The sequence below is a fragment of the Rattus norvegicus genome, chromosome 4 (assembly GCF_036323735.1).
Source record: "Rattus norvegicus strain BN/NHsdMcwi chromosome 4, GRCr8, whole genome shotgun sequence".
NCBI lineage: Eukaryota > Metazoa > Chordata > Mammalia > Rodentia > Muridae > Rattus > Rattus norvegicus.
Window position 1 is genome coordinate 146,102,716 of NC_086022.1, and position 23,140 is coordinate 146,125,855.

Here is a 23,140-nt window from a genome sequence, read left to right on the forward strand (position 1 = left end):
CTCATTATACATGTGTCTTTCAAAAATGTTGATGGTATAGCTGTTCTAGTATCTACAAAGAGTCATAACACACTACAGAAGGAAAAAAGAAAGGAAAAAGGAAAAGAAAAAGAAAAGCAAAGAGTATAGTACAATTAAATACAGTCTTTGTCTCTTAAACAGTCTATAAGATGTTTGAAATTCTTCTAGCATTTCTAGCATTGTGTATTCACTACCTTATAACACCACAAGGGATAACTAGAGATTGGTGGACCCATAGGAGGAGATTCATGTACCTCCAAACATTGGGGTTTCTGATGACCCAGCTTTTACAGAACTTTGAGAGAACCCATTTCTCCCAAGCCTTCTAACAGCATGGCCAGCAGGCAGCTGTGTGTTCTGAATCTCTGTTGTCTACTGCAGTCAGCATAAACACTGGTGTCTCTCTCAAGCCCACAAGGTACAGCTTTCCAAATGACAGAACAGGTCTAGTTTCTGTTTGACTTTGTTCTATGTAAATAACCAGCCATGGCTATAAGTATTTCACTGGATATCACAGGTCTGGAAATTTGGGCATATAAAGGGCCAATGTTTAGTCCTGGCATGCTCAATCTGAGTCTATCATATTATTATTGATATTTATCTGGAACAAACACAACTTAAAGGAATAAAATAATTTGAGATAAAAAAATGCATCATTTGGGGAATCCCAAACTTATAATGTAGAAAATGTGGTATCATAGATGACAATTGCCTTTGAGCCTGTGGCCTGAAAGTCACAAATATGCATATATGCATATATATTTGCATTAAGATTAGTATTGAAATTTTAAGTTAATGAAAATACAAAAAATGTTCTGATGCTATGAAATGTCATAATGTGATATTATGTTGAAAACCAAGAATGGCTCAAATCATCTCCAGAATATAAAGTGTGGCAGTGGAGACACCGGGAATATTTTCTTAGTTTAAACTATCTGGTAAAAACATATAAATAATATATGCACTCAAAAATAGGCATCTCTCCAATGGGAAACTCTTTTTTAAGGTGGTAGAAGATATCTGAGAAGACAGGCCAGCTCACAGAATGTACTTCAAAGTAATTAATAGACCAAAAATGCTCTTCAATTCATCTTTGCTCGGAACACTTAGCGTGAATCTTTTCCAGTCCATGGTGTTTTCATCTTGAACGGCTCTGCTCCATCACTGCAGCTTGCGATCTGGTGCATGACTGCTTCCACTCATCCACCTCCACACTGTATGCGTCTACATGAAAATGAGCTTGTTCTTGGCTTATGATGTGCAGACATTAAAACTTCCATCTTCACTTCATTACGGTTTAAGGATTGAAATTTTCCTCTCAAGTTGCTCCTTCAGTTAAAATTCTGATTGCTTGGGTTGGGGATTTAGCTCAGTGGTAGAGCGCTTGCCTAGCAACCGCAAGGCCCTGGGTTCGGTCCCCAGCTCCAGAAAAAAAAAAAAAAAAAAAAAAAGAAAAAAGAAAAAAAAAGATGTAACAAAAATAATGATAAAAATAATTTAAAAAAAATTCTGATTGCTTGAAAGAAAAGCATCCTTTTGTTGGTATAAAGGGTCAATCTTGTCAAAAAGTTAATGTTATCTGTACACTATACATATATTCCATATTCAATCTCAGGCCAGTTTTTGCCCGTATCTCTGTGTAGATTGAAAACTGATATGCTCAGGGTGCCTTTTGATGAGGCTCCAAGATTTTTGCTTATACATAGGTAATTTCAGAAAAGCCAGTGTCATTTGTATACTCTAGCTATGTCCAAGATGTTGCTCCTCAGAATTTCTTCAAATTCTGGTCCTCTCACCTTCCTCCTGAATCTGGCCTCTCTCCCTGTACTTCCAAACGTGGACCTGCATATGCATATTCATGGAAAACTGGAAGATGCCAATGAATAGGAGGACATGGTCATGCTAGTTGCCTATGACTATTATTATGGTCCTTTTCAAGCTGAATAGATAATATTAATAGGTGGACTGCATGACTTAATTGCCATATGTAAATATGATTTTGTATCTTTCTCATCTGGAATAGCCTCCCGCATCAGACTCTATGTGAATTAACCTCTTATGCTTCCCTTGGGCAAAGACTGCATTATATAATGATGAGAGGTTGTACCCTGGTTCTAAGATAACATCCATTTTCTAAGTCAATGTCCCCCGGGCTGAGAAATAGCTCAAGTAAAAACATTTGGGTGAATGCAGAGTATATGCTGAAGTTCAGACGAAGCTAATCGTGATACACAGGTGGACAGCTAAGACTTCAGCCCACTTTGTGGATAAATGAGAGTTTGTTGCTGCTAAATTACCCTGAAAGAAAGATAAGTGAAGTTAGATATGTGATATACAATACGTAGGGTTTTACCCATGAATGTAGACTGTGAGGAAGACCATATTAGAATAACAATGTGTAGCTCAGATATAAAATATAAAATAGAATAATTTCAACCTAAATGTATTTTGATATTGCTTTTCTTCCTTTAAAATTTTATTACTATTTGGTATTGATTATAAGGAATAGAAGAAAATTTCTGTGCTGACCTCAAAGAAAGAAATTACATAAAATAGAAATGTCAATAGAAGAAAGTAATCAATTAACAAAAACAACTGTAGGCTGCTGGAAAATGGATGTGGGTAACACTGTACATAAGAAATAATGCCTAGAGAGTCTGGAACACATTCCTGTGCTATGCTGATTTGTTAATGTTTCTTGTTTTGTTTTGCTTCTTCATCTGTTTGGATCTCTAACATCCTCAACATGGCGCTATTTGTACTCATCCTTCTGGACTAACCAGGCAAAGCTGGTCAGCAAGAATGCACTAGGCTAAGGTAAAAGGGATGGCAGCAGGAAGGACAGAGTGAGATAGATCTGCTATTTGTTGGCTGGTTCCCTGAGCTGTACAAGTTCTACAAGTATAACCCAGCTACCATTAGTTCTCTAGTGGTACCAGTACTCCCAAGTTAAAAGGTACCTGAATTGTGGTCACCTGGACTACACCAGACTATTGTATCCACTGAAATAGTGGACACAATGTCTGTGGGTCTCTATTGTAGCTTCTTCTTCAACAACATCAACAAAAAATGATAATAATAAAGAGGAATATTGTCTGCACATTTATTTTATATATTCCTATATATTTACTTTTCCTGTAGACTGTATACCACCAGTAAGAAAGAGTGTACAAAAGTCCGTAACTTGGTACACTATCCCACCAACAGTATAGCTTTTGACTGCTTTCCAAAAGGTAAGAAAACAATCTCCTTCTCATTTGTTTGTGTGTTATTGTCTACACCAAAAATAGAAATGTTTTTTCTGAACATCATGCATGACAATGTGAAATTCTATCTTTATGACAAAATGATATGAATAATGATCATTTTCATGAGCTCAGTGACAGCTCCAGTTACCTGCTGGGTATCTTTGCTGGAGAACATGGTTATGGGTGGGACAACTGGCCAGTTGCTTTAGAGAATGTGTGCTCTTTATTCTGACTCTGAGTCTACTTTAAAATAATTCATGTCAACAATTATGTTAAAATGTGAGGTTTTTATATTCTGACAGTATGGACTACTGACAGGGAAAGAGGGAGCATGCTTTACAAGTCAAGTGAAAATATCTACTTCAGTCGTTATTACTTTGTACATCAAAATAAATGTATGCATTTCTAGAAATGTTCAAAAACTAGGAGTGACTGGTCCTACCATTGTGAGACTAATTGTCTTCTTTCTTTTTCTTTTTCTTTTTTTCTCCTTTCATTCATTTATTCTTCTGTTCAACAAATAACTACAGGAAAGTTTTATGGCTGGGATTAATGATCTGCCGATCACAGTTCTTGTCTGAGAAATCAAGCCAACTGTAGTGTTCTCTGAAACTAGAGAAGGGGGTCAATGAAAGATGACAAAGTTCTAAGGAAAATACCAAAATTAGCCAGAGGCTTTACCAATTAAAATCATGGTATTGGAAACAATGGATTACGTGACTGTATGAACTGGTCTTATGAATGAACTTCCTTGAAAGCATCAAATGACTGATCAGTCATGCTCATATGCTACCTTGTTACCCCATTAGTCAACATATGCTTGAAAAGACTATTCTTAGTGGTGCTACTAGCTTTCTCATTCCTGAATGTCAGCTAAGCAAATGGAATCACAGTGAAAAACAACTCTTGCTTTCAGGAGGCTTTGCTAGATGGATTCAGGGCCTTCCAAATGGTAGGAAAAATAGAGGGGAGTCCATGGAGAGGAAGGTGAAAGGCAGGAGGTATGCTGCTACAGCTAAGAGTGTGCAGTGCTCATAGAAGACTTGAGTTCAATTCCCGTCACTCAGATTGGAAGGCTCATAACTTCTGCCAACTTCACTCCAGGAGTGTAAGGCCCTCTTCTGGCCTCCATGGATATCAGAACTTGCATGTACATTATCACACACACACACACACACACACACACACACACACACACACACACACAAATGTAAGATAAAAGTTGAAAATACGAAGTAGATTGGAATGGAAGATTTCCTTCTGATTGTCAACAGCTGGAAGGCCTATCTTTAGAGATCTACGAACGTGAGGCCCTGCAATGGAAAGTAACATTTTGTTTAGCAATGTTTAGCTACTAGCCTTTCTCTTTGTGAGTCTCTGTCATGGGACTTCTGTCAGATCACTGCCTGACTCCTACAATAGGTTTTTTTAAATGATATTCTGCATGCAAATAGTATCTTGGCCTTAAAAATTCTACTTAGTACTCAAAGGCTGGATACAATTACTTTCGGGGTGTAATTACATTTCTTGTTGATTTTAGATGGATGTAACATCTCAGTCTTTAATTTCAGATGTATTGTTTCCATAGTTATTTCCTTTTCCCGTATCAACATGATCTGTCCTAGATTTTAAATAGGGCATTCTTCCCTACAGTGAATATGTAACTGTACCCCAGTGAGATTTCAAGTCTCTGCAGTACAATTGCTTGTCAAAACACTGTGATGCAGCTCCTCATTTAACAGTTCTTTTACAGGAGACCTCCTGAAAATAAATGAGAAAGAATTATCCCCAGGAAAAAAAAGATAGCTTAAATATCCATCTATTAAAATTTTTCTTAGCTCCATTCTCAGTTGGTGCCTTTAGGTTTAAAGGGAGTAATAGGAAACTGTGAAGTTTATCTTCCAGTTAAAAGATATTTCTAGGGTTCTGCATGTTGGCTTGTTAAGTTAGGGAGCTTGCTGCCAAGCCTGATGACCTCCATTACACCCTGAGATCTACATGATAGGAGAGCAGAGTCCCACAGATTGCCCTGTGACCTACACACACACACACACACACACACACACTCACACACACACTCACACTCATACACTACAAATTTAAAAATAAATACTGCCAGAAAGTGATGCTTAGCAACGAAAACAACCTTTGTTCTTGGCTTATTTTTCTTCACAGACTCTGATTAGTGAGATTCTTAGAGAGTGTGAAGAGAGATCACATCACAGGATGAGAAATGTGGACTGGTCTTTCTTTTTCCATACCAAAGCCAGGGCAAATTTGTTCTCTCATTACTGTGTTTTCCCCCATGTTTTTCTTTGATGGTCCTACAGACACTAGAAATATTTTGTACTGGAGGCCAACTAGGGAAATGGTTCAGGACTCCATGTTTTAATCCATTTCAGTATGGTGGTATTCAGAGAGATGAAACGGTAAAGAGAAAGTGCAGGTGTAAGAGTGAATCTCATGTTAGTTTGCTTTTAAAACCCCACTTCAGGCATTTTCTCCCAACAAAGACACAGTATATGCAGCAACTCTGGGCCTTGCTTATAAGAGATAGAAGGAAACAAATTCAAAGTCAAACAGAAAAAATAATAACATGGTTAGAAAATGTGTTTTATAGAAAGGTTCTGTTTTAAAAGTGCCCTCACTGGCAGATGCCCAGTTAGACATCAGCCAAGTCAACACTGCTTCCTCTATTCATTTCTGTGTTTGTAAATGGGATAACTGTAGAAAATGCTATCTGTCTAACAATAGTTATTTTAAAATCTAATTAAAGAAGGAAAAAGGGAAAAATATGACTGATCCTATACTATATCCAGGCCAGGAAATAGGTTGTTTCTGTATCATAGTTTCACACTAAGATGCTCAAACCTGCCTTACATATATGGATATAAAATAACCTTGAGTTACATATTTGCATAGCTTTGTTCTTCAGAGCATGTATCCAGATTTTAATAGTATTAAGATCTCAATTTATGGAATTGTATTTTTTAAGTTAATAAGACTGGGGACATGGCTCAGTGGGTAAAGTGCTTGCTGTCCAAGCATAAAGTTTGGATTACTGATGATGTAGCAGGGCCCCTATAGCCTTAGCTATTGGGAAGGGAAATATAGGATCTTCAAAGGAAATGGGTTAACAAGCTTTGGGTACAGCCAAAGATCCTGCCTCAGTAAAGAAACACAAAAACAATCAAGGAAGACAATGGCTATAAACCTCTGGCCTGTACATGTAGGTGCACAAACATGCACACTCACACATCTACTTGCACACCTGAAAACTCATGTGTATGATACATACATACACATGTAACAAATAAATGCATATTAATAATCATTTGATTCCTAACATTAATATACTGGAGTTATTTAGTACTTGAAGCTGTTAAGAGCGTGGCCACACAAGGCTTTATATCTGGTCGAGACTCTTTCTCTTTAACATTCAGTGTGGTACCCCTGTTTAAACAGGAGACCACTTCAATTTTAAATCCACTTTGAAACGCTCACTAAGTATAACACAGCAAAGCATATAAGGCTTCCCTACTGTTGACACAGAATCACCTCAGAAATAAATGCAGCTATAAATCTCATGAGGACCGATCTCTCGGCACATGCTCAGAAACCAGTTAATACCTGCCACGTCGGCTCTCAGCTCACACCCCACTTAAAGAAAGTGACGAGAGCACACATAGCTGCTCGTTGACATGCACAGTAGAGTTACACAACATGCCCTTACTTCGTGGAAACTGCATCACAGGGTACATTTAACCACTCCCTGCTCTGTCTTATCAAGATTTATGAACCAAGGGGACTGCTGTTAAGGGGGGGCAATCAAATGAATGTCTCAGAAGCTTTAGCCTGAGCCAGTCCTGAGGTGACATCAATGGGAGACAGAAATGGACCAGGCCTTCGGGGAGTGCACACATGATGGAGGATGCTAAGGTAAGCAATTTCAATTCTAGATGATGGGGGCTTTTTAAGTACAAGTACATCAGTTCTCCACCTACGGGTGGCAAGCACCATGTCCTATCCTGTATTCAAGATGGTCCAGGCAGCCGTACAAGCAAACACACTTAAAATAGGGACTGTGCACAAATAATCCGAAGCATAAAAATAATGGGGCAACTGTGGGGACTGGAAAGCATTCTGCACAGCTGCTGCATCCGAGTTACAGACATGTGGTCTTACAGTATGACATCCAGGGTGCAGCCTGACTATGTAGGGCTGAAGTTCCTTTTACCTCTATGCTTTTGTATAGTAAACTGGTGAGTTCCAGGGTAAGTACCTTGAACCTGGTAAGTACACAGCTAAAGGTAGACAGGAATAAGAATGAATAAGAAAATATTCAGTCTGTACCTCAGCAGGAGGGATTGTATCCTTCAACACCTAAGAAAAGCTCTCAAGGTCATATAGAATGAAGAGGCAACTTTTATGTTGTAGTCAAGTTTCAATTTTTTTTGTTGTGGCTTTATGTGAAAATCCTGAATTGATATCAGTACTGAATCTGCATTTATGAAATTAATCTCTCTTTTGGCGCACTAAGCCAACACACAAAATCAACAACGTTTGTGCTTATTTCTCTCCTCTGTGACTAAAAGTTTCTACATCATTTATCATTCCAGTCATATATGAACTGGACAGTTTCCATTGGAAATGGTTTTGAGATGGAGAGATGGCTCGGTGATTAACAACAATCACTTGTCTGACAGAGGACATGGTTTCACTTCCCAGAACCCAAATGATAACTCACAATCACATGTAACTTCGGTCCCAGTGGATCCAATACCCATTTCTAGTCACTGTGGGCTGTCATATGCTTATGTTACACATAGACTTACTCAGGCTCACACAAGTATATCAATTTTAAAATGTAACTTTTTTAGAGTTTTCTTTGGTGGATAATTGGTAGCTTACTAAGCACCTGAGTGGGTTTTCTCAGAGCCAGTCATTTAAGATAATTTTTACTTTTAGAACCAAATGTCATTTTAATTTAGAAAGAAAAATGTGTGTTCTTAACCAAGGTCAGTTCATTTATGAAAAATTCTCTCCCATTCAACTGCTATGAGGGAGGCTCAGCCCAATATTCAACTGATGATTCTTTTCTGGTTTCTAACTACTAAAGATGTACCTCAACTTTGTAGATTCTCTCTCTCTCTCTCTCTCTCTCTCTCTCTCTCTCTCTCTCTCTCTCTCTGTTTCTGTCTCTCTGTCTCTGTCTCTGTCTCTCTCTGTCTCTCTCTCTCTCTCTCCCTCTCCCTCTCCCTGTCGTTCTCCCTCCCCCTCTCCCTCTCTCTGCATTGAAGCTTAGACACATTTTAAATTATCTTTCTCTTGAAACCAAAGGTAATCATCATTTCCTTTGTGATCTACATGAATATTCACAAAATTTATTTTGCCTTTTCAAGTTGAATCAAGTTGAAGATTGGATTCAAATCCCTTTTTCCATCTGTCCTTTCTCAGAGTATCTCCAAGGTCTCAGTATGTACAAGGAGGGCACTAGTGCAATCTCCCACCCACTGGCGTTCTTACTTAGCTGACCTAAACCCTAATTGATTTTAACGTGAATAGCTATTTCACATTGGTAAGTGTTGGCCATCACCTTGACTGTGTTGTCATGATCTCTAGCCAAGAATAAGGAAACTTAACTTGGAATGTGACCTTTGTGGTGGTATTTGGAGTGTCACATATGTGCCTTGCCTTGTACATCTCTGTGACCATGGATTAGCCCCATTTTATGTAATTCTCAGGTTCCCATAGAAACAAGCTCCATTAATGGGACACCACAGTGACAGCTTGGGATCCTGTATAGGAGAGTCCTGCTCTGTAAAGGGAGGTCACATGTGTAGGCATGCTACTGACATCCTCAGTTACCTCTGTGCTCAGTCCCCTCTTTCCTCCTTCTTTCCTTCCCACCTCTTCCTTTTCTTTCTGTTTTATTATTGCTTCTGTCTTCCTCTAATCCTTGTTTTTCTTTTTTTCTGTTGGTTTTATTTCTTTCTTCTTTTCAAAGATTTTTTAGGTTTGACTATTTTCATTGAATTATGTATATATGTGCCTGTGAATATGTGCATACCCACATGCATGCCTGCACACACAGGGAAGACAGAGATAGCCAATGAGTATTCTTCTCACTTGGTTTTTACCTTACTTTCTGAGACAAGGTATCACAGAGAAACTGGAGCTCACCACTTCAACTAGTCCCATTTTGACTCCCAGGGATTCAATAGTTTCCACTTCTCCAACTCTTGGGTTAGAAGCAACTGGTTTCACATGGCTTTTAGAGAATGGATTTAGGTCTTCATGTTAACATAGCAAGCACTTTATCAAGTGAGCGATCTCCCTGTCCCCTTATTTTTGTTTGTTTGTTTTGTTTACCATAAACCATCAGAGTTGGAAAAATGACATGTAGATTATCAGTGAATTCGAGGAACCTTGTCTCTTAAGTACAGCAAACTCTTTGTTCTAGATAGGTCATTGTGGTCTTCTGATGGATCATTAAGAGTCTCCTTAAATAAAAATTTATTGACAATAAGAAATTTTATACATTAAAAAAGAAACCTTAAAACACACACACACACAGACACACACACACACACACACACACACACACACACACACACACACAAAAGAGTCTCCTGCCTTGGTGAATTCAACAAAGAAAGAGCTACCAGTGCAAAGCTGCCACAGGATACATAGACTCACACTGTCTGATATTTATATATACCACACCATATGATTAACTTTAACAGGCATTTTCAGGTCTGCTGGCAAGTCAAAGGCCATTTTAAGTAGAAATCACCATTCTGATATACATTATGAGTGACAGAATAATAATAGAGCAGAATGGGAATCCTTTTATCATTACTAGTGAAAACACATTTGGTCTCCTTATATGCCAATATACAGCAAAATTAGTTAACAAAACCAGAAATTTTCACTGCTACCTTAAAATCGAATATGTTTCAACCTTGCAACCAATAAAGAAGTGCAGGCAAATTCATTTTCACCTACCAAGTCCTAATGTAATTAAATAGGAGCTGTAATGTTGGTTATGGTTATGAGAATAATGCCGGCACATTATTCTTACTGCTGGAGTTTGAAAAAAAAAAAACTAACCAGGCTCTTAAGCAAGTTTTCTTGTCACTATTGCCATTCAATAAACTAAAGCTAAGAATTGAGTGATACCCAGTGAATACTCATTGGCCAGCTCTATCCCCAGGAAGACATACCAGTTATTGAATGGCAGCACAGACATCAACCTTGGGACTTGTGGACAGAGCCTTTTCTGGTGAATTTTTTACATTTGAAAAGAGTCGATTGATTTTTTTTCTTTCTGTGTCATCCATCTATCATTTAGTTGAGTGTAGACTTCTTGGTCTCACCTTTCAAGAACTTCAATACCCATCATCCAACAACAGGACCACAGAGGAATAAGACTAGTTCTTTTCTTTGTTTCGCTCACTCTTTCCTTCCTTTCATTCCTTTGGCCCCCATTCCTTCTTTCGCTCCCTCTCTCATTCCTTCTTTTCCCCTTCTTTATTTTTAGTATTTCTTGCAACTGGACTAAGCAAACACAGCACTTCCTGTTTAGAAGAAGGTAATCCTCCAGCTCCAGGAGCACTCCACCTGTTACCACTCATTAGCATCCATCCAGAAGCATAGGGTCAGGTCTGCTGGGCTTCTGGAGCTGATCATAGCCTGCTTTAAGTTAAAAGGACCAGTCTTCACATACACACGGTCAAAGTAGACTCCACTTACACTTCAAATAGTCACATCTGGCATGGGAGCACAAGCAAAGGTGATTAACCCAAAAATGTATCTCACTGGCATTAGTGCCTAGTACTAGGACGTCCTCTGAATACAGCAGTACAATTCCTACCACAGATTCAGCATCTCCTCTATATGTTTTATACAATAGCAAAGCCCCACACACATGCACATACACGTAGGCATGTGTGTGTGTGTGTGTGTGTGTGTGTGTGTGTGTATGTATGTATCCACCGGCTACCAGCGTCATTATCACTACATCAATGCGGCTGAAAATTCAATTAAACTAGCCTCCTAGGGTAACTTACAACCCTCTATTTTCTTTCAAGGAATATAGTTCCCCTTTTCATTTTCTTTTTTTTTTTTTTTTGCTTTCTTTTCTTTTTTGCCATTTTCGTGAATTTCTTTTCTTTTAATTTTCCATGGTTTGCTGAAGTTCAGAATAGTCCTCAGCTATTGTTTCCCTTCAGGTAACATGCAGCTGCAAATGGCCATCTACACTGGCACACAGTCAAGCCCATGGCCAAGGCAAGTGTCTGTCTGCATTTTAAGTGTTCCCAGACAGTCTTTCTTCCCAAACCACTAACGGCCTTCATGAATGGAAATCCAGAACAGTTTAAATGAGGTTGGACATGAGTGATTTAGCAATTTGCTCTCAAAAATGCCAAAAGAATTAAAGGAATTATAAGATAAAGTCATCTTGAAACTTTACTTGAGAATAAATAAGAGGGATGCCCCCAAATGACGGTGGAATCCATATAACAAAGACTAACATGCATGCATCACAGACACAGTCAGTTTTTTGCAGTGTACTTAGTTCTCAGTATATTATGGGATAGGTCATCAAGGAGAGTAGCTTCCATAGGGATTCGTTCCCTACTGAAAGACAAAACCAAAACAAAACAAGCTAAACTAAAATAAAATAATAGAGCAACCAGTGTGTCTGTGATTGTACTTTATGCAAGGCAGGCAATCTGACTCCTTAGCCAAGACCATCTCAGTGTAGTTCTGCTCATTGCTATAATACATTATTTTATATGGTAGTGTTAGGGGCTAACTAATGATTAAGCGATTTAGACTGAATGGGCCTCCCAGTAGTTAGGCAAATGTTAACTATTAGTTTAGTCTATCACCTTAAATTAACTGGGATTTTCTGTTTCTATTCTAGGAAAGAATGTGAGAGTCTGCAACTTTCCCTTTCCCCTATTGGCTATTTGGTCTGCATCTTCTTTCTGTAACACTCCCAATAAGTTTGAGTCAAACAGTCCTCCTGCATCTGATTTTTGTCTGAAAAAAACTGTGAGATTTTCAGATGGGAATATCAATAAATCACATGACCTGTCTTCAATCTACTTAGTATTGATTTGTTCTGCACAATGGCTCCTTGAAGCCAAAGCTTCAATGAGCTAGAGACCGAGCTATCTGGGAAACTGCATTTAAACACAATCAGTTTTCATTACAGTTCACAACTCGGCCGATGTTTTCTGACTTTAGGCAAAATTTATTCAGACTGAAACCAGGGCAGTGACATTTATATTAAATTAGAGATACCTGCTTGTACCTCCACTGTTTCAGGAAATATCGAAGATCAATTATAAAAACCCTATTTTGGGTAGAAGACTGGCCATAAAGAACTCTGCTGAAATAACTCAAAAGTCGAATTTAAATAATTTCTTCCTCTTATCTTTACTCACTGGAACATTGAAGGGATTGGCAAAGCTGGTTTATTGATTCTTATCTCTGTCCAGTTTAGAGGAAAACTTGTCACCCCTGAATTCTTATTATGAGCACATGTCATTTAACATTATGATATGATATGATACGATACGATATGATATGATATGATGCCATTAACAGCAACACCTGAAGCTTTCCAAGATATTAAAAGAATAGAGTATGGAACAGCCTGGGATCATTACACAAGTGGCCCCTACCATGTCCCCAGGAAATCACCCTAGATTCCCACTGGCACCATGGGAAACTGTGTCAAGGCCCTCTCACAAGTTCTTCAGACTGTTGTTGCTTCAGACAAAATAAAAATGAAGCTGCTTGCTGGGTCTGTGACTGGAAAAGAAAAGCACCATTGTTTAAGTCCTCGTCTCCATGACAACACCCAGCAAGAGGCTATATCAGAGTGTCTTTCTTTTTTTCTCCCCTAAGTGGGCCAGAGTGACTTCGGCAAGCAAAGTGAACTGGCAGGTCTTCAAGAGATCATTTCAAGAGACTCAAGAGAAAACCCTACATTAAAGACCCGGCATCCTGAAAGAGATTCCATATTTTAAAGTTTTCACTGGGGCTTTACACTCTGCTTCACCCAGGCAGTAAAAATGATCAGGGCAATCTGCAGTGACCAGACCTGTTACTGCATGAGTCTTCATCCTGAGAACAATTTGACTATTCAATGTCAGCCCTCATTCCTGCTGAATCCAGAGTCCCTGTGCATCCTGAAATAGCTGGAAAAGTGCCTCAACACATGCGTAGATAACAACATTTCAAGATGTTAAAAGGTTGAACTCCCCTCCTCTAGATAGTGATATGAGCATATTACTTAATTCATATGAATTTTTTCATCTTCCAAATGGACAGGATGTAACTAGGAAACCTAAATGTTGTTGAGATTTACTGAGTCTATCATATTAAGTGCTGAACTCAGTTTAAAATAACATGTCAAATAATTTTCTATTAATTCCTTTTTATTTAGCATTTTATTGAAAATATATTCTTCTATCACACAATATATCTTGACCACAGTCTATTCCCACCCATCTATTCCTTCCAGCATTCCCTCATCTACCCCCTCCCAGGATCCACTCCTCTTCAATCTCTCTTGAGAAAATAGCAGGGCTCTAAGAGACAACAAACAAACAGAACAAAACAAGATACAAAAAGACAAGGAAAATGTCCTTACACTAAGGCTGGACAGGGCAATTCAACATGAGGAAAGGAGCCTCAAGAGCAGGCAAATGATTCAAGGACACACCCACAAAACAAGCAAACAAATAAACAAACAAATACCTAAAACAAGCTACCAGCCATAACATATATACAAAAGACCTGGTGCAGACTATTGCAGGCCCAGTATTGGCAGCTTCAGTTTCTGTGAGCCCATATGCATCCTGCTTGGTTGATTCAATAGGCTGTGGTTTCCAGGTCCTCCATCCTGGTTGACTCCTACAATGTTTCTATCCACTGCCTAAGCTCTGAATGGAGGGACACATTGGAAAACTCCAACTTAGATTTCTCTCTGCATAATGTCTGGCAGTCGGTCTCTGTATCCGTTCCCATCTGCTGGTGGAGCAGGCCTCTTTAATGACAACTGAGCAAAACATCACAAGTAGAGCAAGGGGTTTGCCACTCCCACAAGTTCTGCCCCAATATCACCCCAGCACATTTTATAGGCAGGAGAGTTTGTAGGTCAAAGGTCCACATTTTTCTTCGGAAGCCTGCATATTACCTCCATGCCCCAAAGAGACTAGAACACTGAAATGAAGGTTCCGGCCAGACACAATCTGGAACTTCCCATTTTCAGTAAACTGTATGGATGTTGTCATTGGCAATAGGGCCTTGCTCTCAGTTTGTGGAGAGCAACCCTTGTCCTAGCATCAGCCTCTAATGTTGGGCTATCTTCAGGGGACTCTCTCAGCCAATAAATCAGGAGAATATAACCCAGTCCTGCCACTGGGAGCCTTACCTGGCTATAAGACATGGTCAATTCAGAGTCCGTATCCACCACTACTAGAAGTCCTCTAGGATCACCCTCATAGACAACAGGAATATCTGCTGCATTAGGTGTCCATACTGGTCCCCAAATGGCACCAATTCCATCCATCTTTTATCACATTCCCTCCCTCTATCCCATCTTCCCCAACACCAGATCCCTTCCACTCCCATTTCCACCCACTCCCCAACCACCTGACAAATCTACTCTATTTCTTCTTCCCCAGGAGATCCATGTGTCCTCCCTAGAGCCCTCCTCTTTACCTAACCTCTCTGAGTCTACAGACTGTAGCTTGGCTATCATTTATTTAATGGATAATATCCACTTATAAGTGAGTACATACCATATTTGTCTTTCTGGATCTGGCTAACCTCACTCTGTTTTTTCTCGTTCTATGTATCCATTTGCCTTTAAATGAAATCCTTCTCATATGACTATCATCACTGATTTATAACAGTCGGTTTACATAGTAGCCATCAGCTATATATGCATGGTGACATTTACATTATTTAGCATGAAATGAAATTAAGCATTTGATTCTTTACTTCAACTAGACATATTCAAGTGCTCATTAGGCACACAGAGCAAAGCTGTGACAGAAAACATTCCATTAGCACATGTCAGACAGCATAGACCCATCCATTTGACAAGAAAACTATTGGGTGAGAAATTCCTTTACACAAGACACACAAAAAAATTATTGTGATCCTAACCTTTTTATGAAAATCCTCCATGGACTTTCTCTGAAAGTGCATGGACACATTTCTATTACAGGCTCTAGTCATATGGGTTATTATAAGCTAAGAGCAATAAAATATTCTGGCCAGAAGTGGCTCTTCTCAGCTTGGAAGATTTTCGCAACTCTGTCTCCAAGCTGTGAACAACTCCCTGTAGCTGATGTTCTTCTGTAGTGAGAGATCTTGTACTAGGAAGGCTTTGGCCAGTGTCACACTAGGGGCTGCCATATACAATCTAATCTTGATTTCCACCACTCACTATCAATACAGTCAGCTTCGATACTCAATGATGAGAACAGACTTTTACCAAGTGTTTCTACACCTACAGGCCCTGTCGTTGGCCATCTTGGGGATTCTGATCCTGGCTGGAGGAGGTTTGGAATTTTTCTTTCCAAAATCAATGAGCATTTCTTAGTTGTCCCGTGAATGGATAACCTTTGGCATTGCTGTCTGGCAGGTGCTTTGTTACTTGTTTCTGTGAACATTCAGAAAAATAATCTCACACACACACACACACACACACACACACACACACAGGCACACACACACTGAGAGAGACATAGAGACAGAGTCAGAGAGACAGAAAGATCTTGCCAACAAAAATGGTTATCAGTTTGATTAGGGAGATGGCTCAGAGCATTAAAGCACTTGCTGAGGAAACTTGCAGTTCTTGGGTTTGAATGTCTAGAACCCATGTAAAAGTATGAAGAGTAGCATGAGCATCCATAATCCCAGATCTCCTAGAGAGAGATTACCATAGTAAACAACAGAAACCCTACCTCCAAACTGTGGAAGGCAAGGACCAGAACCCAAGTCATCCTCTCACCTCCATATGTGAGTCATGCTACATTAACAACCATATTTTTTTACACATGAAGGTGCACACACACATGCACGTGCACACACACACACACACACACACACACACTTGTACAATTTTTTAAAAAAAGGTATATAACAACATTCTGGGAGAAGATGAAAAGCAAAGCCCACCATATTTTTGTTATAAGCACTCTCCCTCATCTCCCATCCCATGCCCTTTCTTCTTATTTACTTATTGATATAGCATCATTTCATAAGAGAATCAAGCTGGAGTAGCTGGTATTATCTGCACCTACAAACGTACAACTTTAGTTCATGGAGGTTCAGCAACAAGCTAGGAATCAGAGACACCAGGAGTTTCAAACTTATTCTCACCTCATTATACCCCAGCATATTCTCATTAAGGAACAGCAAGAACTTTGAACTGACAAGTTAATTCTAAGCCAAGGAGAGAGGAGCAACAACAAATCCTTCATTATCAAGGACTCAGTTTCAGAGTGTAGTCAGGAAACAGTCTTTTCTTCCACACACAGATGAACAGTGACAGTAGGTCCCCACATGTGCCAACTTATCTAGGAGAATGGAGGCAAGTCAAGTCAGAAGTCTAGAGTTAGAAAACTATTCAAAGAGAGTGAATGATTACTCTTAAGTAACATCCCATGCATTATCTTGTCTCAAGACTAGAAAGCTATGGCCAAAAATGCTCATACGCTGAGGTAGGAGGGCAGAGCACTAGCCTAGCCTATTTCCTAGACTTTCTTTTTCAGTGAAACTATTTGATAGAATCTCTCTTGTGGCATAGTTTTTAGAGTAACCACACATACTTCACTTAAAAATGTGATTTATGTTTATAAAAATATTGTTGTGAGCCACACTGACGAGATGTGTCCTCTACTGTTCTTGGCAATGGACACATGTCACATCGGTTCCAACTGAACTGTTATAATACAGTGTTCAGGACTCTGGATATAAGGCCGATATAGGACATTCTACGTTCATTACATTCTCTAAGGACTTTATCACCTTAAGAAGAAGGGCAAACTAACTTTTAACCAGACACTGAGATATACTAAGTTATGTTAAAAGGGGAAAAAGAAGGAGACCTTGGAAAAGATATGTTAATTATGATATAGAAAAAGAGGCAGTGTAGAAAAGGATGTTCCAGGCTGGGAGAGTGCCTCAGTCATGTCATAGCATCTGTTCTTGGAAATGGGATGTGTATATGGAACACCTAACCTGTCCAGCATCCTCTGTGCCAAGCATTTAGTTTCATTTGTATAACACTAAGAGTTAACTTTGGCTCAAAAGGCAGGTCTGGGCTTCCGAGACAGACACTAATTAAGATTTGAAAGTCACATCAATGTTAAGGAGGAGATTTTAAAGATAAGCCCCACCCTATGGGCCCACAGGCTTCTAACCAACATCCAGTAGAAGGTAAAAAGCTGTCTTGAGGAATGCTCTGTTTCGGTATAGCTGGACAGAACTTCTCAACCCCAGCATTACTGCCAGTTCAGGCTGGGCCATACTTTGCCAAGAACCATCCTGTGAATTATAGAATATTCAGCAGTAACATTGGCCTCTCTCCCCTGGATACCTATAGCTTCTTTACCATGCAGTCGTAGCCATTTACACACACACACATACACACACACACACACACACACACACACACACACACACATCTCTAACAGTTGCAAATGTTTTCTAGTCATTTCTCAATCCTTCTTTCCAGTTAGGAGCCACATGGTTAACATATATGAAGGCTGGAAAGAACCAGAAAAAGCATACTAAAACTCAACTGCAAATATATTCCAATTCCATTCTAAAGGCTTTGTGGGTTCATCCCGAAGGGAAAGGGTGCCATTCAGAGTTTAAATAAAAAGCAGTGAAAATGACAACTTGAAGAAGCAAGCAGAGTTTTCTGAGAGCAGCTAGACACACAGATGAGCTCTCACCTTAGGAAATGAGGGAATCTTAGACTTTATTATTCCTACAGCCAGGGGTGGCAAATGACAGTTCCTAGGAAGGAAAATTCCAGGGGCTGTAGAGATGGCTTAGGCAACTTGAATTCAGTCTCTAGCATCTGCATCCTGCAGTTTACAGCCGCCTATAACTTCAGCACCAGAGACTCTAATATCTTCTTCAGGCCCTACCAGAACTAGCATATATGTCACATGCAAACACCCACCCCACCCCACCCCACCCCCACACCACAGGCACAGGAACATGCATATACTAGTACAAAAAAATAAAATAAATCTTCAATAAGAACAAAACAAGGGAAATAAAACATAAGATGAGGGGTTGGGGATTTAGCTCAGTGGTAGAGCGCTTGCCTAGGAAGCGCAAGGCCCTGGGTTCGGTCCCCAGCTCCGGGAAAAAAAAGAAAAAAAAAGAAAAAAAAGAAAATAAAACATAAGATGACATCTGTTCACCCATGCTCCCCCACCCAGGAAGAAGCCACACTCCAAACATAGTTTGATTTCATTTAAGAAACTTTCAGGAGCTAGAAACAAGTAAAGCCCATCCCCACCATGCCTGTACTCAGAAACACAAACAAAAGGAAACCAAACCAAGAGAAATCAAAGCGAGGCTGTATGTTTTTAGGTTGGCTTTCTTATCAACAGGAGAAAGTTCCAAACAGTTGCCCCCTAAGTGTTCTTCAGTAGACATTGCTTTTATAAATATAGACTATAGTTCTGAATTTTCAACCTATAAAATTTTTATAATTAAAATTGATCATACTAAAACATATACCTCAGCTGGTGGTTTGCCAATGAACAAATCATTCAATTCAATCTGTTCTTCAAACCCAGCTGTTTCTTCATTGAATGCCTATCTTACTCAGCAGTGGTTTCTTTAAGATGTTACTAGAAAGATTAGGAGGATTTTTAAAAGCGAATTTACAAACTACCTTGAACATTTAGAATCAGATACAATTCTAAACTACTAGTCAGCTTTATACCTTCAAAAATGGATTAAAAAATAGAAACCTAATTGTCTAAGGAAAACTAGCCGAATGGAGAAGGTATAATGCATGTCTCTTTGTCTAGCTAGCCAACCAAAGGCGATGTAAGGCTGTGGATTGAGCCATGGCCTTGCTCTGGGATAAACATCTTCCTATTTTATCTGCCTCTTCTGCCAACAAGAGGATGCAATTCTACACTGTCAATGGATTCTTTTAAGTGTAGATCAGCTGAGACCAGATAAAGGCCCAGGATATGGTTAGATACATGACCAACTTTCCATTGTTAGTGTCCCTTTTCTACTGTCATTGAAGATGGCTTTGGGGATGGTGTGCCTAGGTGGGAATATTTTCTAGTCTTCCCTGATGTTGCCATAACAAAATAACATTTTGCTTTCTTTGTTTAAAAAGTTACACCTTTATACCCCTTGCTATTTCATGAATACCCTTCAACTCCAGAAACAAATCTCTCCAAAACATCCCCAAAACAATCTCAATGATTATTGGAGACTAGCGTTGAAAGAACCAGCTTCTAAACAAAAGCCGTCCTCATGTCCCCAGTGTGCTCTGCAATACGAGACACCTGTAGCAAATGTCCTCTATTTAAATGGCAGATGTTCAAATGGTAAGACTCTACATTAAGCTTTAAGCTAAGGAACTGAAATCTTAAGCAGCTAGGTGTGTTTTTCCAGCTTTTCAGTTGTTCTTTGAAGCTTTTACACTCTTCATAAATAGTAAATAGATTTAGTCATAAATTTCCTATAATGTGCACTTTGTTCCTTTCATTTGGAGGCAAGTTGCAATTTCTGATTAAACATGATAAATCATTATACGTCAACCATTGTACAAGGATGACAGCCACCAAGACATGCCATTTCTGCGCTGATGAAAAACATTTCTAAGACATCAAATCCCACACATCTGCCAAGTTCTGTCAGCAAGAGAAGACACTGAGTAGTCTTGTGGCATTCTAAGGACAGCCTACAGCTGGCATGGATGTGAATAGTAAGGAAAAAAAACTCCAGACGGTGGAATGAGAATAAGTTCCGTCTCAGAGATGGCTCCCATTAAAAAATGGAAAAGGGAAAAAAAACCCTTTATTTTCCAGCTGGTTCTGAACTAGAGCCAAAGCAAAGCTATTATGGAAAAATAAAACTCTAGAAAGGCAGTATACATGAACACTTATTTGACCCTTTTCTGAAGAGGTTAAGATCAGGAAATTTTGCCAGGTATGGTGGTATATATCTTTAATCCCAATACGTTGGAAGTAAAGGCAGAGAGGCAGAGGGATCTCCATGTTTTCAGCATCCTGGTCTATAGAGTGAGTTCCAGGCCAACCAGAGCTACATATACCCTGTCTCCACAAAAGTATTATGAAATCACTAATATGTGGGACCAGCTGCTACCCGATGCAGAGTTGCAACTTAAAATGCCATGTGTTTGGAAATGGACAATGATTCCAGATTTTGATACAACCATGAAAAGGATGAATGTGCTTCCTTGCCTTTTTCAGAAGCTATTTTGTCTTTTCCAGCTCAGTAGCTTCTCCTTGGCCATAGGAGGACCAGAGCCGGAAGCTCAGACCGGAGACACATGTGTTTGCCGTTAGCTCATATCATCATCTGGCCGCAGCCAAAGTTAAGGGTAATTAAACTGATAATAGGAACCTCCCACAGATTTCCCACTCAATCTAAAGCCTGAAATGGTCAGCACATAGGGATTTCAAAAGGAGTATGGTGAACATTAGAATTATCCCGAAACCAAACAGTTAAATAGAATTCTGTATGACTCATTTATGGAAGGCCTGCCAGTCATTCACCATCTTTAATAAGATTTTTGTAGGCCCTAATGAGAACTGTCATACTTCCTAATCATCTGTTCTATCTTCACTCTCTAACACACTCCTTGGTACAGTATAAATGGAACACACACTTTTTAAAAACAGTATGTAAAATACAAGGGAGCTACCGTAAGTCTATTTTTCCACTATCATAAATTGGCCCACATGGTTTCTGCAGAAGAGAAGATGTAGAAAGGAAGAAAGAAAGGAAATTTTTCTTTCTCTTTTCCCTTATTCAACTTAAAGATACGGTTTCTCCATGAAATGAGGAAAAAGCCTCAGCAAAAATGCAGAGAGACTCCAGCTCAGTAAATTCTACTCTTTTCCACTCCTGAAGTCCCCGGCCTCAGCAATCAATGAATAATTTAAGGCATTGCTCCTCAAATTTTAATGTTCACACCAGCATCCAAAGACCTTGTTAAAATGCATGCATAGATTCAATAGATTGCTCTGTCTCTCTGCATCTAACCAAATACTGGGTGCTGCCCATAATGTAAGTCCTTTGAAGAGAAATTTGCACTCTACCCAAAATTTACATGCGTATTGACAGTAAAACCTAATCCGCCCAGAAGATCTGAGTCTGCTAGATGTAAGCTCTTTAACCTTATAGGAGTCATAGTAAAATCACATTAAACACTGACTATGAGAAAGCCTTTTAATTCAATTGGATTTGTTATCTGAAGGTGTCTCTGTCACTCAGCAGAGAACCTACCTACATGGCAAGACGTAATTTCACGTTAAGGTATTTTAGCTTATACTGGTAAATGTAGCAGCTTAAATCACCTACAGTAACAAAAGTATAAATAAAATATGCAAGCCCCGTGTACACTGTCTTCTTTCACAGATCTTAATTACAGACTACAGGCATTTATCTAATGGCTAAGAGCAAGTTGAGTCTTGAATAATTAGGAGGAGGAGGGGATACAACTTACCATCACTGGAATAGATCCGGAGTACAAAAAAGCAGTCTTAGTTTTCAAATGTCATGATGAAGTTTTAAAAAAAATGTATACAAGTTATTAATAAAAATCCCGTCTGAAATTAGCCTAACAGAAGAGTCTAGTGTCAAGTTCATAATGGGACAAGAGAATGGTGATTTATCGGTAGTTCTCAGCATCTCCCACTGTAAATGTCCTGTATATCAGTGTCTACAATTAGCCCTTCTGGAGTTTAGGGATTAATTAGGAGGAGATAATGGTGGACTGAACATATTTAGTCACATATATATGACAGCTGGGCATAAGGCCCATGATCCAATACAGATGCTCATCCTCACCTACAATCCTAGTCCAGGATCATCAGTGATGCTTGGGGATTTACTAAAAATCAATGATTCTTGGGCTCTACTCTCAGCCTCTTCCAGCAGACAGAGGATCCTCGATCTGTGTGTAAACAAGTTTTTAAGGGGTACCTGATTCCTGCTTCTAGAAGTGTGGTTTTCTGAGAATGAGAAGGACGGTACACAAGGCTTTGATTTAGACGTTGCTAAAGTTATGTGACACAACTTCTTATTGATGACAAGTCCTGTGTCTTGAAGGTACATGGAAAATTCTTTGTCAGCAATGATGGCATTGGTTATACTGACATTTACCTTTCAGAAAATATTTCATAATGTTGAACTTATAATTTCCAAGGTCAAAACTTGCATGCAAGAGAATAGGTATTGCTTTCTTTGTTTCAGTCCAGATGTAATCAAATGCATAACTGATTACTTAGGGCCAGAACAGACTGGGGATGAGAATAGTTTTTTTTATTGGTCCCTATACCTTTTCAGCATATAAGGACACGAGGACTTGCCAAGGAGTAGAGACAATTATCTCTTTCTTTCATGCTAAAAATAGCATGTTCCATGTGTGCACCTTGATAAAATCGGATGAGTCACTGAGTAGTCAACCAGTGGCAGTGCTTCTGATAACGGGACACCAAAGGCCATTGCAGGGAAATTCCATCAGCCAGTGGCTCCTTAGGACTTTGCATTTCAAGCTTTTGTTTCTACAGCCTCCTTTCTATGAATTTGATGAGCAC

General features: G+C 39.2%; 1 protein-coding gene across 5 annotated transcripts in view; it reads left to right on the top strand.

The window, feature by feature from the left end:
* Grm7 (glutamate metabotropic receptor 7) overlaps positions 1 to 23,140 on the top strand; it is an 882,386-nt gene that overhangs the window by 816,002 nt on the left and 43,244 nt on the right. For 2 of the 5 annotated variants that reach the window (XM_039108422.2, XM_063286747.1), the window contains one exon: positions 3,163 to 3,254. In XM_039108422.2, the coding sequence (XP_038964350.1) occupies positions 3,163 to 3,233 (71 nt within the window). In that variant the 3' untranslated portion in view covers positions 3,234 to 3,254. 5 annotated transcript variants of the gene reach the window in all.